The sequence below is a fragment of the Parasteatoda tepidariorum genome, chromosome 1 (assembly GCF_043381705.1).
Source record: "Parasteatoda tepidariorum isolate YZ-2023 chromosome 1, CAS_Ptep_4.0, whole genome shotgun sequence".
Lineage (NCBI taxonomy): Eukaryota > Metazoa > Arthropoda > Arachnida > Araneae > Theridiidae > Parasteatoda > Parasteatoda tepidariorum.
The window spans coordinates 6,940,405-6,962,912 of NC_092204.1; the positions used below are offsets into that span (position 1 = coordinate 6,940,405).

General features: G+C 27.2%; 1 protein-coding gene across 2 annotated transcripts in view; it reads right to left on the minus strand.

Moving 5' to 3' along the window:
• Positions 1-22,508, minus strand: part of LOC107453018 (nuclear pore complex protein Nup205) — a 100,221-nt gene that overhangs the window by 74,018 nt on the left and 3,695 nt on the right. For both annotated transcript variants that reach the window (XM_043044863.2, XM_071184022.1), the window contains exons 2-6: positions 19,809-19,954; positions 14,107-14,278; positions 11,162-11,380; positions 4,462-4,547; positions 2,037-2,265 (exon numbers count right to left, since the gene is read on the minus strand). In XM_043044863.2, the coding sequence (XP_042900797.1) occupies positions 2,037-2,265; positions 4,462-4,547; positions 11,162-11,380; positions 14,107-14,278; positions 19,809-19,954 (852 nt within the window). The remainder of the gene's footprint in view (positions 1-2,036; positions 2,266-4,461; positions 4,548-11,161; positions 11,381-14,106; positions 14,279-19,808; positions 19,955-22,508) is intronic.

The window sequence follows — 22,508 nt, forward strand, 5'->3', positions numbered from 1 at the left end:
CTTATGAAAAGTCTCTTTCAAAACAAAGTCTACCTTCTTTAGACTTAATTATTAAAAGTTTTTCGAGAGTCTCATCAGACATCGATGAGTGAAGTTGAGTCCTATTTTTTTTCAAAACAGAAAACACCCTTTCGCATTCAGCGTTGCTGTGAGGTATAGTCAATATAGCTTTCAATACTTTTGAAATTTTTTTATATTTGGGGCAACCTACTGCGTCATAGATATTAATCAAAGTTGCAACTTGTTGATCCATAGGATCAGAGGAAATGCTTAAGTGTTCAACTTGCAAGGAATTGAATTCAGTCTCTAGATTATCTATAGCTTCATCTTCACTTTCTTCATTTTCTCTTGTTAATAAAAAAATAAACTTTTTAACAAAGTATCTTATACTGGCGAAAGACTTAGAAGAAATTTTGGCCAAATCTGCCACCTCAGCATGCTCCAATATCTCATCATTTAGAGGAAATCTCTTTACAAGGTATTCACACAAAGCTACAAAAAACTTCCTGACTTCTGCATAAAATTCGTTTCTTTCTTCAATTGTTAAGGATTCCAATATACTTAATTTGCGATTGCCTACTCGTAGATCGCCATCATTTTTTTGAACAGTAGGATCCTGAAAGGGGACTTTAATCAACTCAAACTTTTTTAGACAATTAGCATCAGTAAAATAAAAAAATATGGTTTTCAATAGATTTGTAAGTATTTGCTTCAGATTATGTATTAGAGGTGAACTTGTTTGCAAAAGTGTATTTATTCTTTCAAAGTCCGCTCAGGCAAATAAGACAAAAGAGCAAAATGCCTTATTAATATTAGAAGATTATTTTTTCTTCTCTTTCTACAAAATTATTTTTATTTGCTGCTTTACCTATTTTCTTTTTTTTTGGACTCTGGCAGATGACAGTCTACTTTTCTTTTCTTGGCATTTGAAGGGCCCTGTTGAATTCTTTCTGATCCTTGTTCTTTGCTCAAATTATTGGATGACTTTTCTGCTACTTTGGGTGTTATATTCTGTTTTAGACTAGTAGATAAACTTTCTCTTTTTACTTCACTGAGAAAGAAGCTGAGAAGAGGATCCCACTGATCTAAAATTCGACCTAAGCATCAACCAAGAGACAGCCACCGAGTAGGGGCATGTTTTAAAATTTTACGCATTTCAACATCATGAAGTTGTTGAAAGTATTTTAATTTTTCTTTTCTCTTAGAACTAAATTCCAGATAGTAAAAAATATCAATTACTGCCTGGTCAAGGGGAAAATTCATTGCAGAAATAGATTTCTGTAAAGCTAAATTAAGAATTATATTCAAAATTACAAGTATTTCTAATTATATTTTTAAACTCCCTGAGGAATCAATGTTTTCCTGGTTTTTGATGTAACAAAAAAAAAAAAAACATACCTGCCAACATTGGAGAAATAAAACAATGGAGATTTTGCTAGCAACATTTTTTAGGCTAAGAGCGAAGCTTTGATACATCATCCTTAATCACATATGTCAAAAAGAGAAATTCAAAATTGGAAATTATAAAAGCACTTACATTTCGCGAAGTAAAAAATACATGTATAAATCCTAATATAAGGAAGATTATTTTAAAACGTTATTAATAATTACTTAAACTATTTTATTTTATAACCGTTGTTGAACAGCCAATCCAAATTTTTCTCAATCTACCAATGCTCAACTACGGAGCCTTGTAATTTTGAACCCAATGCAGAAGACAAAGGAATGCTTGTATAAAGTATTGGGAAAATTTTGCCTTTGTGAATTACTTAAATTTTTAACACTCAACATACTACAGTACTGGCAATAGCACCATCTGATGAGGAATAAGAAGTATTTTTGCCATCAGCAAATATTTGATCGCCAATTTTTATTAAAAAATTTCTTTAATAAATACGGAGAAATTTGAGAATATACAGATAGTTGTAAAATACATTAGTTTTCGTTAAGAAACATGAGACTTGGCATGTTATGTTGGTAACAAGAAAAAATTAGTTGAGATTTTTTTAAAATAAGCATTTATCAATAAGCATTACCATCAGCTTCATCACAATTTTGCAAACAGCTAACATCAATGATATATAGAAATGCCATCGCTATGAATAGCGTGGGTTTATCGAGGGATCCATCGCTTGAAACACCAGCTTGCTTTGATAAATATGCCAAGACTCGCAAAATTTCGTCCTTCGTCAAGGATCCTTGGCAAGACCATCCAAAAACAATCTCTGAGAGGGTCAGCTTGATCTCATTGATTAAATCTGTCACCTAACATTTGCAAACAAAGTGTTTTAAAATAATAAGAACTCAAATATATAACTAATTAATTAAATACAAGATTGCCACAGAAAAAAATGAGTAAAGTTGCTTTTAGTAGTCTAAAGCATGAAAGTAACTGCCAAAAACTATGAAAATAGTTGTCTAAATTAGAACAAATATTCATCAAAAATATGACTAAAATTTTATTAAATGACATAATTGTCATATACCATGATCCACTTAGTCAAGTTGGTGGCAAAAATAAAATTTTTTATACAAACGTTTATGTTCTAGCACTAACTTTTTATACCAAAAAAATTTGTATATTTGCAAAAAATTAAGCACTTTTTAATTACTAGAATTCATTCAAAAAATACTTTTCCATAAAAAAAATATTCCCTTATTAATAATTGATTTAGCACGCATTTTTACAATATANTATATATATATATAGATAGATATATTGTAAAAAGTGATTACTCAAATTCGAAATGCACGCATCGTAATATCATATTAAAAATTGAGTGTTTTAAAATTATTCAGAATTCCGTAGCAATAGCCATTGAAAAGGCGATCGAGAAACAAGAGACTTGCAATGGAATCTGTGCAAACTGGACAAATTAAAAAGTGATGACTCAAATTTGCAATTAAAAATGTTTAAATTTTTGTATTTTTTTAAGAAAAGAAAAAAATTTGGCTTGTTCAGAAGCTCCACAGGCAGCAGGTTTTCTACCCAATTTATGATATAAAAAACATCGCTAGGAGCACAGAAAAATCTCCCAACAGTCTCCTTTTCCTGAAAATATATGCTTTTCTAGCCTTTTCGAGCAAAAAAAGTGGCCAGTCGCCTCATGTCAAAAATAGTTGCAATTCAGTCGCCTGTGGCAACCCAGTAAATAACTTAGTAAATCAATGTGCCATAAATTAAGACCATGAAAGGGAGCATAACTGTTTTCATGTTCTCTACATATCTATTTCGTACTAAAATACAAGATTGATTCAAAACAAAAAGTTGTAACTAAATTTGAATTTTGGTAAAAAGTTGATTTTTACAAACAAAAAAAATATTTCTCAAAAATATCATACAAATAAGCACATTTTATTTATCATTGTATTGAATTGACAGTTCGACTTCCTCTTTTTTTTCTGAACTAATAATGTAGTTTAGCATGCCATGAGACAATTTGCCACCATTGCCCATTTTTAATTTATTCGAAGTAAATACAAAAGGAGTTTTATTTCGGAAATGATGCCATTCAATACTCCAAATGCCATTAAACAATATGAAAAAAATATTAAATTAGGAAGAGAACATTTCAGTCTGACTAAAATTACAAACAATGGGAAATAACAAATGTGAGATGTGAAATAACAAATAATTATAATAGATGTTAGAATTATTTAAATCAAATCTCAAAAACTGATAACTGTTACTGACAATTCTAAGACTGGTTATTTTCCAGGTATGATATAGGATTATTCTAGGTTTTTGTAAAAAAATTGCCCTTTTCAACTTTCCCTGATTTTTAGAGTTAAAATAAAATTATCCGACAATTCTAGGTTTTCCCTGTTCTCCATAACCTGGAACCCTGTTTAGCTATGAGGTTAAGGGGGGGAAAACTTATAATTAGAAATATTTAAGATAAATAAAAAACTGTGTAAAGTTGAAAAAAAGAAAAAGGGAAATATAAATTTTTTTTCTTTTTAATTTTTAAAACAGAACTTCAATGCTAAACATAAAAATTTTCTGGGAAAAAAATTATCCATAAAACATTAAAAAAGGTATAATTAATGTAAAAATAGAGCTATCTTAAAAACGCCCATAAAAGATTACATACAAAAACAAAACAGAAAAAATAAAAATAGCTTCTTAATTTTTGAAAGGAACTTTTAAAGCTAAACATCTCTCTTCCATATTTTACCCTATTTTCAAAAAAAACGAAGAAAAAAAAAGTAAAGAATAAAGTTTTATTGAATTGCTAATACTATTAAAGACAAAATAGAACTTCAGAAAAATGATTTTAAAAAAAAATTCAATATTTAGCTGATTGTGATTTTTATATTACACAGCAGAATAGCAAAAGAATATTATTTTCAAAGGCATTAAATAGCAGTCAGATTATAAAAATTCAACTTTCTGATGGGTAACTCAAAAGCAATTGAAACAAAAAAAAAAGAAAAAGAGAGAGAGATTTGCATACAAACCTGTTTACGATATCTAGGTCCCCCTAAAGCACGATTACGGTGTAAAAGCTCGAGTTCTTTTGTGGTATCATAATTTTCTATAAGATCTAAAAAAAAAGAACATTTAATAGTATACATCCAGTCACAATTATACACAATAATTTCAATTGAAATCATTTTAAATCATTCTAAACTTTCTTTAATTAAAGTATTTAATTTGAATTTATTTTACTTAAAAGATTGAATTTTTTAAAAATTTAATTGCAAGAACATTAAAGTTTTTACTGTTAGAATTTATGATAAAAGAGACTTTTGTAGCAAGTAAAAGAAACCATCACTTAATCTTAAAGATTTTATTTATTTAATTGAACTGTTTATTTTTAATTTTATCTCTTGATAAGAAGGAAATATTTTTGATAAAAAAATAATCAGTTTTCTATTGTTTTACTTGAGTATGTGGCCCTTCACTGGTTAATCAGCTGTGCAAATGGCCCTTCAATCAAAAAGATAGTGCATCCGTAATGGGTATTTAAAAAAAGCCCGTTAAATTTAGTAAAAATAAGTTTCTTTTTTTTTCTAAATTTGCAATTACATAAGAGTTTATGAAAATTTAAAATAAAGATACAAAATCACTTAAGTTTAACATTATGTGAAAAATTCACGAACTTCAGATGGAAAATAAATATGTAACAGCTTAGAAAAAAAAAATTACTAGATTTTTAAAAATAACAGTTACTTAGTTATAACCATTGTATACAAAGAATTGTATACTATGGCTACAAAATAAATTATAATTTTTAATGTATAACTGCAGTTTTTTTTACACATACTGCCAGAGCTGGCAAGGTTTAGGACAAAATGGATTAATCCACAGTTTAAACTGTTCTGTCCAAAACCCCTTTGTCTTAAACTGTCCAAAACCCTTTTATTTAAATTATGTCACAATTTTTAAAAAAATATTGTGAAAAAGAAAAGGTTAATTTATGAGCAAGGAATAGAATGAAGAAAAGTTTTATTTTATCAAAAAAGTTTATTATTAATATTGCATTATTTATCCTTAAGCAAACACACAATTTATCAGTATTAAAAGCACATTTATTCATATTTAAGGAATTAAGTACTCACTTTTGTTGTTCAATGAATTGTGGAGCTTTAAATGTTATAAATCTTTTCCTACTATAATATATAAATTTCCTTTCATAAGTAGGACTGGGCTATAAATCGATGTATCAAGACATATCGATTTAACGCATATATCGGCAAGACGATACAGCGACTTTCATTCGAGGCGATGCATCAGAAATCTGATTTAAGCTGTCGAGTAAAGACAACGAGCGCAAAACGATATAGCGATATAAGACACGCAAGGATATAAGATAGCGATATAAGACTCTTCTCTTATGTTCCGATGTTGACTCGCGCTGTGGAAGACTATGTTCGTTTCGTTATGTTGATTGGTGAGCTGTAGAATCAGAATTTTGAGAACACATATTGTTATGACGCATGCTCCTTTTCTCACCTCTTAGCTTTTTTTTTCTTAGTCGCGACTTTTCTTGTAGATTATTTTCAGTGGGACTAACTTCGTGATCGCCGATGTTACCTTGTTCTNTATTGTAATATAATTAATTTGAAATTAACTTGTAATATAATTAATTTGAAATTAACTTGTAATATAATTAATTTGAAATTAACTTGTAATATAATTAATTTGAAATTAACTTGTAATATAATTAATTTGAAATTAACTTGTAATATAATTAATTTGAAATTAACTTGTAATATAATTAATTTGAAATTAACTTGTAATATAATTAATTTGAAATTAACTTGTAATATAATTAATTTGAAATTAACTTGTAATATAATTAATTTGAAATTAACTTGTAATATAATTAATTTGAAATTAACTTGTAATATAATTAATTTGAAATTAACTTGTAATATAATTAATTTGAAATTAACTTGTAATATAATTAATTTGAAATTAACTTGTAATATAATTAATTTGAAATTAACTTGTAATATAATTAATTTGAAATTAACTTGTAATATAATTAATTTGAAATTAACTTGTAATATAATTAATTTGAAATTAACTTGTAATATAATTAATTTGAAATTAACTTGTAATATAATTAATTTGAAATTAACTTGTAATATAATTAATTTGAAATTAACTTGTAATATAATTAATTTGAAATTAACTTGTAATATAATTAATTTGAAATTAACTTGTAATATAATTAATTTGAAATTAACTTGTAATATAATTAATTTGAAATTAACTTGTAATATAATTAATTTGAAATTAACTTGTAATATAATTAATATGAAATTCTTTACTTCAGTGTCAGACATAAATTTTTCAAGATGGATATAAATTTTAGTTATTGATAATCATCATAATGGCTATAATTAATTTAATTTTAATACTATAATCATAATTTTTCAATTTGAATAGCTTCTTTAAATTTAAATTGTCTAATATTTCCTGTTGGAATAAAAGGATCAGTGTGCTTTATAACATTTTCCATCTTGTCAAAGTTAGTTGAAAAATCAATTATTTTAATTTTAACACGTTCGCTGCCACTGCAGAACCACACCTCCTGGTATGCCGACGAAGGATTGGTGGGTCGATCGACTCTGAAAAGTTATATGCTCCGTGTTTAGTGTGGTTTTTGAAGTTGAATGGACATGTTCTTTTGGCACGTTATTGAAGCATTATTTTTTGTGGTTGGTTTTAAAAAATTTTGTTTGAATTTGACCGTCACAGCCCAAGAAAAGAAAAGTAAATAAAATATTGACTGATTTTGAAATATTAGAATTTTTTCAAAATAGTGATCTTTCGGATTATGATAGCACAGACGAAGACTATGGTTGGAAATCTTCGGACGCATCAGATGGAGAGTGATATTGTAAACGACACCAGAGAAATGTCGGATTCTGAGACAGTGCTTATCATTTGTAAATATTTTCAGTATTGTTTCATAAATGGTACTACATATACTTGAATGGTATTCCGTTTTATTCCTTTTAAGCTGCTATTTTATGCCAGTAATTTCTGAGAATATTGATCAGACGCGCTGGAGTGTCAGTGGCACTCCCGAAGATAGGTTGATTCTGTGGGGCACTGATGCTCCAGAGCGTCGAAAAAAGAAGAAAAAAACGCTCTCTAAACAGGAAAATAATATGTTTCTTCGTTTTTCTGGTTTTCCTAGTAAAGTATAAGGAACACTTAAACTATTAAAACCCTGTTTTGTAATCCAGCTTCTGAGGATGGAAATATCATTTTTAGTGGCAGCGAATGTGTTAACTGTGCATTGTATATTAACAACAATGTAAATAAAAATCTTATTTAAGCAATATTTCCTTAAATTGAATAGTTTTAAAAATCTTGGAACAAAAAAAAAGCTATTGCTATTTTATTTATTTTTTAAAATATGGGAAAGAATGCCGAAAAGTTTAATTATTTTTATATACAACAAAAAAAAAATTTAAAAAAAAAACTTCACTGTACATTAAAAGGAGAAAAAAAAAATTTTTTTTTTACTATACTATTAGTCTATAACAATTTTTTCTGGGGGGAAAAGATTGTATAGGTAAAATGATAATTTAATAGCTTTATTTATTGCCAGCATAAAATTAAATAATTGTTTAGTAAAAGCTCTCACAATCTATTCTATTTGATGTTTCAAAGCATACGATATTAACCAATATAACTTTTACTTGTATTTAGTGGCATAACTAGCGGTGAACAAGAGTATATGTCCCCGGTTGCAGAACAAGAGATGCGCCAAATTTAAGAAAGAAATTTCTAATTTTAATCTCTTTTTAATACCCCTTCTCCAGTTACATATGCCAATTACAGGTCCATTAACTGCTAACAATTTTTATCCCATTTACCTAAAAAGTGAATAGGATGTGTGTTATTGTTGTAGTTTACTATGCAAGTAGGTTTATTATTATTTTTTTCTTCAAAAAAGTATTTTTTCCTTTACTCAAAAAAATAAATATATAAATAAACAAAAAATAAATAACTACAGAATGCTCTGAAATTTTTTTCTCTAAATACATACATTTTCAGGCTCTAAGCAAAATGATTGATTTAAAATGTGTCTAAATGAAGTTAAATTGTTTCTTAAAAATTTAAAATTATTAATTGAATAACTTAGCTCAAATAAATAAAAAAATAATAAATTAAATTTTAAAAAATGTATAAAAACTTCATTGATCAATTTTAAGTTATAATATAATTAACTTAAAGTACAGCATAGTTGCACAAATTTTCGTAGGTTACTGAGGAGAAATATGTTATTGTAAATTAACCTATAGTAATATTTAGTTGGTTTCTATTCATATTTCACTTAATTTTATAAAAATAAAGCGAAATATGAGATGGAAATAAATAAAAACAGATGCAACAAAAAGAAAAGCAGTGGTGCCCGATGTAAATATAATTAATTATTAATTTACAATAAAAATATTTATTATCAAAATAAACAGAAAAAATTATTTAATTATGTTAAATCCTAGCGACGCAGTACAATTAATTACATGTTTTGGCTTCGCACATAAAATATCAAAAGTGCATCTTGAGATTTTTTTTTTAAAATCAAAATGTGAAACGTTTCTACACAATTGTGCAAGATAACTTGTTTTTTTATAGTTCACTTTGATTATTATTTTCCATTATTTGTATGAATTAAAAAAAATAATAAAATGTACTTTGTTAAAGATTCACATATCACAGTCAAAAATTTCAAATGATGTAAGCTTTCATTTAAAAGACTATAACTTATTGAAAACTGATATTTACAAGTCATTATATTGAAATTTTTAGTTTTTCACCCTGGAAATAATCCCTTTTTTTTTAATATTAAGTTTAAAATTTTGGTCATGCCAACTTGAAACATGTACCAGTACAGCGCAGAAGAAAGTTTTGTTTTCCTTCTTTCTAATGAACAAATATAAATATTTTTTTTATATTCTAAGTTTATACATCATTTTACATGTTTTCCATGCATTGATGGTTTTTGACAGCTTTTTAGGGTAAAAAGAGAGGCAGTTTTAGAAATATCATCTCCAGAATGTAATTTTAAATTAAAAATTAAATATTCATAAAAGAATAATTTTTTCTTTAAATAAAATATGTTATAAATGGTTCAAATGAAATCCAGAAAATTAGCACCAATGCAACAATTGATTTTGCTGTTGGTGATTCAAGAAAATGAGTGATTGGTTGGCTTCACTGAGAAAAAATAATTCATTGGATGGGAGTATAAAAGCTTTCAGAAAAAGAGTGCAAGATAAAATCTGTTATTAAATTATAACCAATAATTTTTTGGATAATTTTATAAAGTTTAAAATACTGAAACATTTCGTTAAAAGAAGAAAAAAATACCCCCAAAGCATCGGAACAAACTTGAACAGTAAATGAATTTAGCCCACAGTCTAGAAGATAAAAAACAGAAAAACCCATTTTTATGAGCAGAAGCAAATATACTAACCTAACCCCTTCTACCTCCCTCACAATTTTTGACTTTCCTAAACTGCTTAGTCCCATAATCTCCAAAGAGGTCAAAGGTTTCTCCAAGTTTCATATGACATTCCAGTTTAGCAGGGTAATAATGGAGAGAATATTAATGAAGTATTGCTAAGTTGAAGATATTTCAGCTCTTTGATGACAAATTTCCATCTGAATAAAGTGGATATAACGGATGGTAAAAATAATTTAAATTTAAAAAAAATTTCAGCTTTTCTTAAAAATTCCCTGATAATTCCAGGTTTTCAAGGTGGGTGGCCACCCTGATGATACTCAATAACTGTTGCAGTTTCATTTATTAAGGGGTCACAGCTCCCAAAAATTACAAACCAAAAAAAAAATTTCTGTTTATAATAAAACTTCAAACTATTTCAAATGCACTAGAAAAAAAAATCATATCCCTGTCTACATTTTTAAAAAAAGTTATGAATGATTTTAGACTGCCCTAAAACAAAAACTTGCACAGCAGACAAATTTAAAGTGCTTTTTCTCAAAGCTGATAATTTTATGTTTTAGTCTTAATTAAATCTCTAAGGAATTTTTTTCTATTTAAGATAAAGCTTTGAAGATAAAGCTTTGATTTTATCTTAAGTATAATACACTTATTTAAATTGTGCAAGGAATACACATTTTATGAAGTATTACAATTTTTACAGTACGTTATATATAAACAGGAATTTTTAACCTTTTTTCCTACTTTTTCAGAAAATAATTCATAAAAAATATTCTAATTGATATATCTACAAATGAATGCACAAAATTGCTAAGATGAATATTGACTAAGATGAATCTTGATCACTAAGAAAAATTTTTGTTTTCTGAAGATAGAATATTGATTATAAATTAAATGAGCATGTAAAACATCCTTAAAATGAATGATTATACCTTTATTTAAAAAAAATTGTTGCAAGGGTTCTCTGACCCCTTAAAATAAAAGATTAAAAGATATTCTAATATCATGCACCAATAAATATGGACATAACTTAATGACGAATGAAAGTAACAATTCAATAAAATTTAAAATTATTGATTAAAACATTTCAATCATATGGACAGATAATGTATAGCACAGATAATTTCAGAAAAGAACATTTCTTCAGAATTTTAAATCTCAAGAAATATCACAGATAGGCTGAGATTTAAAAAAAAAAAAACAAAAAAAAAAATCAGAAAATGTACCCATAATTTTCATAAAGATACCATCTTCTTTCAGTTGATTTGTGAAATTAGTTATGATGGAAGACAATTCAAAGCTGATGCCATGAGTCCAAGTTCTGCCTTCACGTGCTTCGACCAGAAGCTGAAGAGTATTGACCAGGTTTCTTCTTCCATCATAGTACAGCAGCATCGCTACTAGGCCTCTCGTTAATCCAGGAAAACGAGGCTGCTGATGCTGACCTGAAAGTATGAAACATTGTCTGTAAAATAAGAAATATAGTAACGGGGATAGCTTTTTGCCGGCAGAAACTGGTTATAATTGATAAAAACTGGCAGAACTAAATAAACTTCTATATTAATTCTAGTATTAATTCATAAACGCAACAATAAATTAAAAAAGGCATTATAATAACATTAATTGAAATGATAGGTATAACCAAAACTGTTATACTCAGCATCTTCATATTTATAGATTTTAAATTAAAAAAACAGAGTAAAAAAAGAGTTGAAGTGATAAAATAGCTAAAAAAATACAAAAGCAAATAAATTTTTTTTCTTCTGCAAAATTATATTCTAAAGATACTTTTCTTGTTTGTCGGAAAGGAAAGAAATATTCCTGATTTTTCTGTTCTCATTTCAGAATTTAAAAAAAAGTGCCAATGACTGGCTGGCTTCAGCTAGAATTTTAAATTGATAAAATAAAAAAATAAAAATAATAAAAATTTCGCTTCTATTTGGTCTAAAAACCAATATCTTTTTTATTGTATTGTCATCACTCATTCGAATCACATGGGCACTCTAATTCATTCCATACCAGCCAACGGTGCAGAAATAAAAATGGAGACTTTACGAGCAACATTTTTCTAGGTTACCAGCAAATTTTTGATACATCATGCACAATCATGTAAGTCAAAGACAGAAATTCAAAATTATAAGCCCTTACACTTAAAGAAGAAAAAAATATGTATATAAATCTTAATCTAAAGAAGTCTTTTTTTTAAACCATTATTTATAATTACTTACACTATAAACACTCAACATGCTACAGAACTGGCAAAAGCATCATTTGTTGAGGATTAAAAGAAGTATTTTTGCCATCAGCGGATATTTAATTGGCAAAAAAAAAATTTTAAAAATTTCTTCAAAAAAATACGAAGAAATTTGAGAAAAACAGGTAAACAGGAGATAGCCGTAAAAACAGGAAATGTGGCAGGTATGTTATTCTATCTATTTTTATGTATTTAATAGTATCAGGTTGTTTATAATTCCAGTAAAGTTCTAAGTTAAATCTCCTTCTCCAGTTATTGTTTTCATTTACACCACCAAGTATACTCCTCAAAATCTTTCTCTCAAATATTGCGACACAATTGTCCTCCAGTTTTGTCATTGTCCAAGCTTCAGAAGCATACGTCAGGACTAACCTGACAAGAGTTTTTTAAATGAAGAACTTTATTTTTCTAGAAAGAAACCTAGATTTAATAAATCTTCTTAGCCAATTGAAAGTCCTATTTGTCAGCTAGAGTCTTTTTTATTTTATTTCAGGAGACATTCTGTTAATCATAGTAAATCAATAATTTGAAATTGATTAAAGTTTCCTAAAAGTAGTGATAAGAAATTCTTCTACAAAAAGAGTTTAAAAGGTGTACACACGATTAAAGAATGAAATTTTGCACACTTATATGTGAGCCTCTACATAATAAGAAATAATCTTTGAGTTACAAAGAACTGAACATTATCAAAGGTGGAATAAATATTTATTTTGCTTTTTTTTGTATGAAATTCGGTTGTTTTGGTTCCATTAAAAAAATCGAATATTTACAACTTTTTAACAGCTTATTTCATTAGTAAAGAGCAATTTTCTGTCTATCTGTATTTAAATTTATATTATCAAGATGTGAACCCTGTAGCAGAGTTTTTTTGAGCTATTTACGGCAAAACTTTTTAGCAGTAATATCTTTCTGCAAAATACTTTTTATAACTAACATATATGTTAAGTTACCAATTTAAAATAACAAAAGTGCTGTGTTTACAAAAAAAAACTACATATATATTTTTAAATTGAACAAGTAATAATTTTTTATTCTAATATTATGGGTGATATTGTCGCATTTTGTTTGGGGGGACGCACAAATTATTTCTTTTTCGCATTTTGTAAATAATCATCACTATAAAAAAGTAATTAAAAATCATTAAATCCGTAGTAATAGCCGGAAGAAAAAAAAGATTGGCGACGAAATCATGCAAATAGAACTCCTCAAATGCTTTTTCCCCCCTAGAGATTATCAGATTTAAAAACTGTACAGAAATCGATAGCAATAACTGCCAAAAATTCTATCGAAATATTGTCTTAAAAAGTGTATACTAAAATGCACAATTCGAATTTTCCATATTGTTTGAAATATATCGGGACATTTAAAATCCACGTCAAAAACAATATCAATAACTGCCGAAAACACAATCGAAACATTACATCGATTTACGATACTATTGGAGTAAATTAAGCGCGTCAAACAGATTACCTAAATGTATGATTCAAATATTATGTGTCAATTTTTAAAGGAAAGAAGAAAAAAAAATTTTTTTTTTACTTTTCAAAAGAAAAACCTTTCTGCAAGAACTGCGTAACGTTATGCGACAATGTCGCCGTAATTCTGCCACGGGGGATATGAAGCATATGCAACATGCAAGCATTCCACAATACGTGTAGAATAATTCTAAAATAAATTTTTTTTAAACATTTCACATTCTGAAAAGAAAGAAAACACATTTTTTTTAAAAGTTTAAAAACTTAAACTTCCTCCTTTGAATCAATTTAGTCTTTCTTCCCTCTTCGAGTGGTTTTCCGAACTTGTGATTTTTGACTACTTACCCAAACCTTGTTCCTTGAAATTCGTAGTCAGACAGTTCAGTTTTCCTACATAGATTTACTCGTTCTGATGAAATACAACAATTAAAGTCATATTTACCTGATATTAGTAATTCAAGAGATGTTACTTCATTTAAATCAAACATATCACTAATGATGAGAGCCTCGTCGATAAGAGACTGGGGTAGGATCTGAAGCACAGGGCGGCCCACCACAGCAATACCATTTGTAGAAGCTTGTTTTACAGCTTCTCTATGGATAGGACTCTTAGGCTGAGGGGAAAAAAATAATCAAATCATTCCTTGGATAAGAAGTTTTTAAAAAAGATATAAAAAGAAAAGAATCTTTGTAAGCTTAAGAAATTATACCAAAATATCACCACAGGAAAAAAAAATGAATAAAATAGTTGTTTTTAGTAGCCTTAAGCATGAAAATAGTTGCCTAAATAAATACAAAATATCATCAAAAATATGACTAAAATTTTGTTAAATGACTTAATTGTCATATACCATTATCCTTTGAGCAGAGTTACCACAGAAAAAAATTGAACAAAATAGTTGCTTTTAGTAGCCTAAAGCCCCCGTGGCAGAATTGCAGCGACATTGTCGCAGAACGTTAGAGTTCTTGCAGAAAGATTTTTCTTTTGAAAAGTAAAAAGAAATTATTTTTCATTTCTGCAGAAATTTTCACGTAATATTTGAATCACTTTTGACTCGCTCAATTTACGCCGATTGTATCGTAAATCCATGTAATGTTTCGATTGTATTTTCGGCAGTTATTGATGTTTATTTTCACACGGATTTTAGATATCCAGATATATTTCAAACAGTAGGGAACATTCGAATCGCGTGTTTAAGCATTTACTTCTTAAGGTGATAATTTATCGAGTTTTTAGCGGTTATTGCTATTGATTTCTTTAGTTTTTAAATTCGATATTAACTACTACCTAATCTTGAAACTAAACACGCATTTGAGGAGTCCGATTTTCGCGATTTCGTTGTCTGTTTTTTTTTCGGCAATCACTTCTACAGATTTCACGATTTTTAATAATTTTCGTTATTGTGATAATTATTTACAATATGCGAAGAAGGAAATAATTTCTGTGCCCCATACAACATGCGAGAAAATCACCCATAATAGGACAATAAAAACTATCACATGTTCAATTTAAAATATATATATTGTAAACAAAGCACTTTTGTTATTTCAAATTAGTAACATATATGTTTGTTTAAAAGTATCTTGCAGTAAGATATTAGTGCTAGAGATTTTAGTCACAGATAGCTCAAAAATATTCTGCCACAGGGCCTAAAGCATGAAAATAGTTGCCTAAATAAAAACAAAAAAATTTCAATAATATGACTAAAATTTGATTAAAAGACTTAATTGTCATATACCATGATCCCTTTAGTCAAGTTGGTGGCAAAATGGATGAATTTTATATAAACTTTAGTGTTCTGGCACTAAATTTTTAAGTAAAAATAATTAAATACTTTTATTTACTAAAATTCATTCAAAATAATACAATTTTCATTAAAAAACTTACTTTTTCTAAGAAAATTTTCCCATTTATCAATAATTGATTCAGCAAATATATACATACAGTTGGACCTCTATGTAACGAATTCGCTAAATCTCGATAATAAGTTCGTTGTATGGAAAATTCGTTACTTAGAAAATTACATTTTAAAATACTTGAACAACACAAAACAGGTATACATAATTTTATAAACATTAGACATAATTAAAACATCAATTGATGCACCTTTACCTCGTAAACTAGTATCTACTATACATTTTATAAATCATAACCATAAAAGAAATATGCATGGAAAGCAAGAACAATGTAAAACATTATACAGTATCACACTATAATGGTACATACATTTCAAACTAAAAAAAAGCTAAATTTATGAATAAAATTATAGCTGCATTTATTACAAAAGTAATTTTAAGTATGCATCACCACATGCGTTCTTAAACTTAATTGCTACTGATAAAATCCATTAATTTGGACTGAGTTTTTCGTTTGAAATGCAAACAAAAAGGGAAAGATATTCTAAAAGTTATTTAAGAGAAAGCAGTAAAACAGTACATAAAGCAGGAGCTTTGAAAATTAATTCAAGATCATTTCCCCCATAAAATGCATTAACAAATTTGAAATGATCTGAAATATTTTAGTTAGAAAATAGGGAAAGTGGATCTCAATGAAAAGTTCACTAAATAGAAAATTCACTTCGCTATTTGAAAGTTATTTCATGAAGAAATTTCCAAAATATCCTTGGTTCCTCGAAAAAATTCGCAAAATGGAAATTCATTAAATAGAAGTCCGATTGTTTAAACTTATATACATATATATATATATTGTGAAAAGTGATAATTCAAATTTGACAATTCATGCATTGTAATATAGTATTAAAAATTTTGTTTTTTGACATCATGCAGAATTTCATAGCAATAATCATTGAAAAGGTGATCCAGAAACGAAATAGACTTACGATGGAATGTGTGCAAATTGAACAAATTAAAAAGTGACAAGTCAAATTTGCAATTCAAAATGTTCTATTTTAAGGGGGGGGGGGAATTCAGCGAGTTCAGAAGCTCCCGCGGGTCCCAAATTGTCAACCCAATTTATTCTTTAAAAAAAACATCACTAGGAGTACAGAAAAGTAGTTGAAAATAGTTTCTTTTCTCAAAAACATTTGCAAATAGTCGCATTTTAGTCTCATGTGGAAACCCTGAAACATGAGACCCACAGGTTTTGTAGTGAATCTTAATAAAAATCAGGACACTTTACAAAAATATCAGAGCATTATTTGTAGAAATACATACATACTAAAAGATTTTTAAGAAGTGAAACAAAGAGCTAAAAATAAATTGTAATCCACAGCTTTGTAATTTTTGTTTTGTGTAACATATATTTTTTATTTCTACACTAAAATATAAAAAAGGAAATGGGCAACACTCAATGTTTTCAAATAAAAAAAACTGATTAGAAATGATTTTTAAAAAAATAGTGCATTTTCACATAATCTCGGAATCTTAATTTTCTTTACCCTGGATATAGACTCCTCATAATGAATATAGATAAAAACATCAAATAAGCTTTAAAAGAAAACTGATAATCATTTAAAAGAAAACTGATAAGAGTCATTCTCTTGCAACAATAAATTACTTCAAAACTAACGCACAAAAACAGACAATAATCAACATACTAAAGAATGAATATGTACAAAAATTAGCAAATGGTAAGAAATATAACTCGTCTTAATCAAAAAACAGAGATCATCAAACTAAAAAAATCAATTAAATTTTCAATTGTTTTTTGACAATTAACCTTGAATTTTCCTATTTGAAAAATACATATTTTTTCATACTATTCTATTACATATGAAATTCAAATCGGGCATTTGGTTATTTATTTTTATTATGATGATTTGATCGGGGGGTGGGGGTGCAACTTTATGACAGTTTTTAATAATGCTACTAGTTTCCATATGGTATTTAAAACTCTGGTATTTGTCAGTTGATAACATTTTGACGCATGAAATTCTAATTGTGTATTTCAGTAATCGCTTTTTGACACACTCAATGTGCTAATTGTATCGTAAATCCATGTGGTATTCAAATTGTATTTTAGGTAGATATTGATTTCCACATGGTTCTTAAATATGCCGTTATATTTCAGACAATACGGGAAATTCGAATCATCTTTTTCGAGTATTGACTTTGAAACACAACTACTCTATCATTATTTGCTATCGAAATTTTTGTTAGTAATAGCTTTTTATATCCACATAGTTTATAAAATCTCATATTTTAAATACGATTTTAATTTTTACAAAGAACAAAATTCAAAATGTAGCATGTATTTTTGTAACATTGTTTTAAAGTATCTGATCTGACTGATTTTGATATCAATCTTTCTTTTGGTACTTACTGCCAAGGTTTTAAGGAGTTTTGATTTTTTTTTTTGTTTAATGTACAGATCTACAAAATATGAAAAAAAGAAATAAAAAGTGCATCTTTCTACCTATAAAATGCAAGGATATCGCCCATAATACTGGAATAAAAAAACAAATTACATGTACAATTTTTAAAAAAACTAAATACAGTTTTATTCTATGTGAGTACGGATTTTTTTTTCTTTTGTTAACTCAACGCTTTAGTTACTTTAAACTAGTATACATTATTATTAAAAGTATTTTGCAGGAAGAATATTAGTGCTAGGGAAATTTTTCGCAGGAAGCCTGAAAAAATTATATTGCTACAAGGTCGGAAAAAATTTATTTAAAATAATAGTAAAAATTGATAAAGTCAAAAAAGATTAAATTTAAAAAAAATACTTTTGAGACTTCCTATCACTTAACCTGTGGCAGAATTTTTCCGATCTTTCTGAAACAATTCTCTCTTATACAAAGTAAATAATTCCTAATAATAATAATTCCTAAAATAAACCTTTCAGAAAATAATTTTTAATAGTAGCAAATACAGGGGTCTGTCCAGACATTTTGTGAAAGGTCCTGTTTTTGTAAAAAACTAGTCATAATTTTTGAATATAAAATAAGCGTTAAGTCACATTTTTTAATCAAAGTCCTGCTTTTGTGAATTTGTGCAAATAGGGTTATTACAAAGGGTCACATAGGTTATTACAAAAATTGCTAAAAACCTTTTCAAGAAGTTTTTAAATTGTAAATAGATACAAGATTCTGCTCAACAATTGCTGCTACTGAATTAGAGATGCAACATACAAATATTTCGCATTTAGCCTATACTGCTCAACACAGAATATTCATCTCAGACGAATAATGGAAACAAAATCACTCACATTTTAAATAACACAACTTAGTAATGTATCACTTTTAATAGGGTATGCATTAAGTAAACTTAAACAATTCTTAAATTTATAATATTTTATTTTAAAAATTGCCAGACATTATTTTTTTTTACATAATATTCTATTAATTTATGAATAAATATAAATTGATCAATTCTTTATTTACAAAAAAAAATTATGATTTAATATTTATAAGAATGCGCACACGGTGTTTGTAAAAGTAAAAAGAATTTTTTTTTTAGAATACTACCTTTGGAATATTTAAACTTAGGGAAACTTAGTTTGTCTCAAACCATCATTCTCCCCCCCCCCATCGGGAAGGGTTTATTCGATTAACAAAACAATAATGAAGATAAACGAATTTGTGAAGGGTCCGAAGTTATCTAACTTTNGTTTTTATGAAAAGATATTTTGTGAAGGGTCCGTTAAAGGACCCAAATTTCTTCTAAACAGACTCCTGAAATATATATATATTTTTTTAATTATAAATGTACGAAGTTTTTTTTATTTTTAATATACATATAAAAGAGTACATAGTCTGATATTATTGCCGATACTCTCCAGTTCTAAAATCTTTTTTATGTAGTTAACTTTTTTAAATTTTATTGATTTGGAAATTACTATTTATAATATCAGTCATTGTGGAATTTTTTTTTACTCTCAAAGCAAAGTAAAAAAAGAATAAAAAATATGCGAGAAAGGCATTTTTTGAAAATAATTCTGCAGAAAAGGAGGGGGGAATGCTTTGCAGAAAAAAAAACTCTTCCAAAAATTCTGCAGATAATAAGATGCTCTTTTGCTTCCCAAATAAAAAATATTTCTGCAATAACTCTAATGTTCTGCGACAATGTCGCCACGGGGATCACTTATAATTAGTATAATTTTAAACTATATATTTTTAAGCTTTTAGAAAATGTCTAGAACATTTGAAGGTATAATTATTCCTTGTATGAACAAATACTTACAGGGTTTCTTAAAAGACACAGTAAATCAGGCTTGTATTTTTTCAGAACAGTTTCAAATTCTTGTATAGTCGAGACATCTTTTTGTATAATAGCATTATAACAAATACAATACAATTTCTTATAGGGTGCCCACAAAGTGTTGTCATCTAAATTTAATTAAAAAAAAGGACATTAACAATATGTTTATTGAAATATTAATGTTTATTGAATATACAATATGTTTATTGACATATTCTCCATAGAGCAAGTTTATTTGAAGAAGAAAAAACAATAAACTGATAAAATAATTTAAGTAAATAGAATACCATCATACCTGCTAAAATAAATTTTAAAAGTGCACAAAATTCACAACAAAATTGCAGAAGATTTTATAAGGTTCAAAATTCTTATGGAAATTCCCTGATAATCCCGAGCAAACTCGAGTATGTATATATTGCAAGTCTTTATTATCGAGTAAACTTGAGCATAGCAGAATTTGTCAAAACCTTTTGTTTTATCACATTTTCATTCGACCGGAAGCAAAACAAAAAATAATACTAATCTGCTGTGATTGGAGTTTTCTAATATTGTTTTTGGGAGTTTTGTTATTTGTGGGGCTGCAGACGTGTTTTGTACAATTGTATATGTGATGGTTGATGAATTTACATGGAAAAAAATAATTAAAAAAATAGTGTTCGCAAGCGAAAGTAATGCAAATGATTTTTTAGATTATGAATATGTGAACAAATACAAAAACTAATATTTAACTTTTTTCATTTGCCCGAGATAAATTTCTGTTGGTAAATTAAATATTTTTCACACATAAAATAATTAAAATTTCAACTTAGAACTTGTCTATATGTTTTGTTTTAGTTCCTTGTATTTATTAATGAAATAAAAATCTAGGTAAGGGAAGCTGTTAAACCATGAACTATTTTTCTACTCTGCAATTTTATTCTAATAAAGTAAAACAGTACATAAAGCAGGAGCTTTGAAAATTAATTCAAGATCATTTCCCCCATAAAATGCATTAACAAGTTTGAAATGTTNTAAATTAAATATTTTTTACACATTTTGGTGAGTTTTGTTATTTGTGGGACTGCAGACGTGTTTTGTACAATTGTATATGTGATGGTTGATGAATTTACATGGAAAAAAAATAATTAAAAAAATAGTGTTTGCAAGCGAAAGTAATGCAAATGATTTTTTAGATTATGAATATGTGAACATATACAAAGACTAATATTTAACTTTTTTCATTTGCCCGAGATAAATTTCTGATGGTAAATTAAATATTTTTTACACATTTTGGTGAGTTTTGTTATTTGTGGGACTGCAGACGTGTTTTGTACAATTGTATATGTGATGGTTGATGAATTTACATGGAAAAAAAATAATTAAAAAAATAGTGTTTGCAAGCGAAAGTAATGCAAATGATTTTTTAGATTATGAATATGTGAACATATACAAAGACTAATATTTAACTTTTTTCATTTGCCCGAGATAAATTTCTGATGGTAAATTAAATATTTTTTACACATAAAATAATTAAAATTTCAACTTAGAACTTGTCTATATGTTTTGTTTTAGCTCCTTCTATTTATTAATGAAATAAAAATATAGGTAAGGGAAGCTGTTAAACCATGAACTATTTTTCTACTCTGCAATTTTATTCTAATAAAAAAAAAGTTCTACTCTAGATTTTTACAAACTGAAATTTTGATCAACTATTTATGAAATAAAATTTTAAAAAATCGCTTGCTCTAAAAGTAGTGTTCCTTACCAAGGGTCTGTCCAAGCCAAATTTACTACCATTTAGCGGTACCTTCACAAATTCAACTTTGGGAAAAACAGAAGTTTTACAAAATACTTTTTCTTAAAATTTTATGTATCTCGCAAGAAACGATAAATCCCTATTTTGTGTTCCATTTTTTAATATAATATTTTATTTTCACAAATTAAGTGCAAATTTTCACAAAATAGGTACCTCTTTGAAAAACTTACAGACCCCTGCTTACTCATAAGTATCTTTCAGTAAAATATGAAACGATGAGGCTAATTTTTGATCGACAGAACACAGTATGATATCATGATTGTGGTAATCAATTCCAATTTGTAGCAACAAAATTTTTTTTTACTCTGTCAGTGCCATTAAACGCCTTATATTAAAAATCTAAGTTACTTTTTAATACCTGCCGTTGAAAATGCTACAACTGACATGTAGTAAAACTTTCTAAGTTTGCACTATAGAATGTACAAAAAATTAACAAGTTTTAATTTTACTATGCATTTTACTTTTGAGATACAAGAAGAAAAAGATCAAAAAATTCAAACAATTGTTTTTTTAATCACTCATTAAAATTTATGTGCCAAATATGATTAATTTATTCATTGAAACAACAAAAATAAACATATCGATACAACTATTACCTACAACAGTGTTTCCTAAACTTATGACTTTTGTTCCTTTCTAAATTTTTCGTAATGCTGTGTACCACTAGTAAAAAAATGAATGCAGTGTTTTCATCATAAAAAATAATGGGTGAGAATTTCTCACCCTTTCTCAAAAACAGGGTGAGATTTCAAAAAGTTGAGTAAGATTTCTAAAAACTAAAAAAACACAAAAAATCTTGAGAAAAAAAATCATTTTTTTATATATAATATACATTTTTAATGTCTTCAATTTTTTAAAGCATTGAATATTTTTGGTGCATCATCATA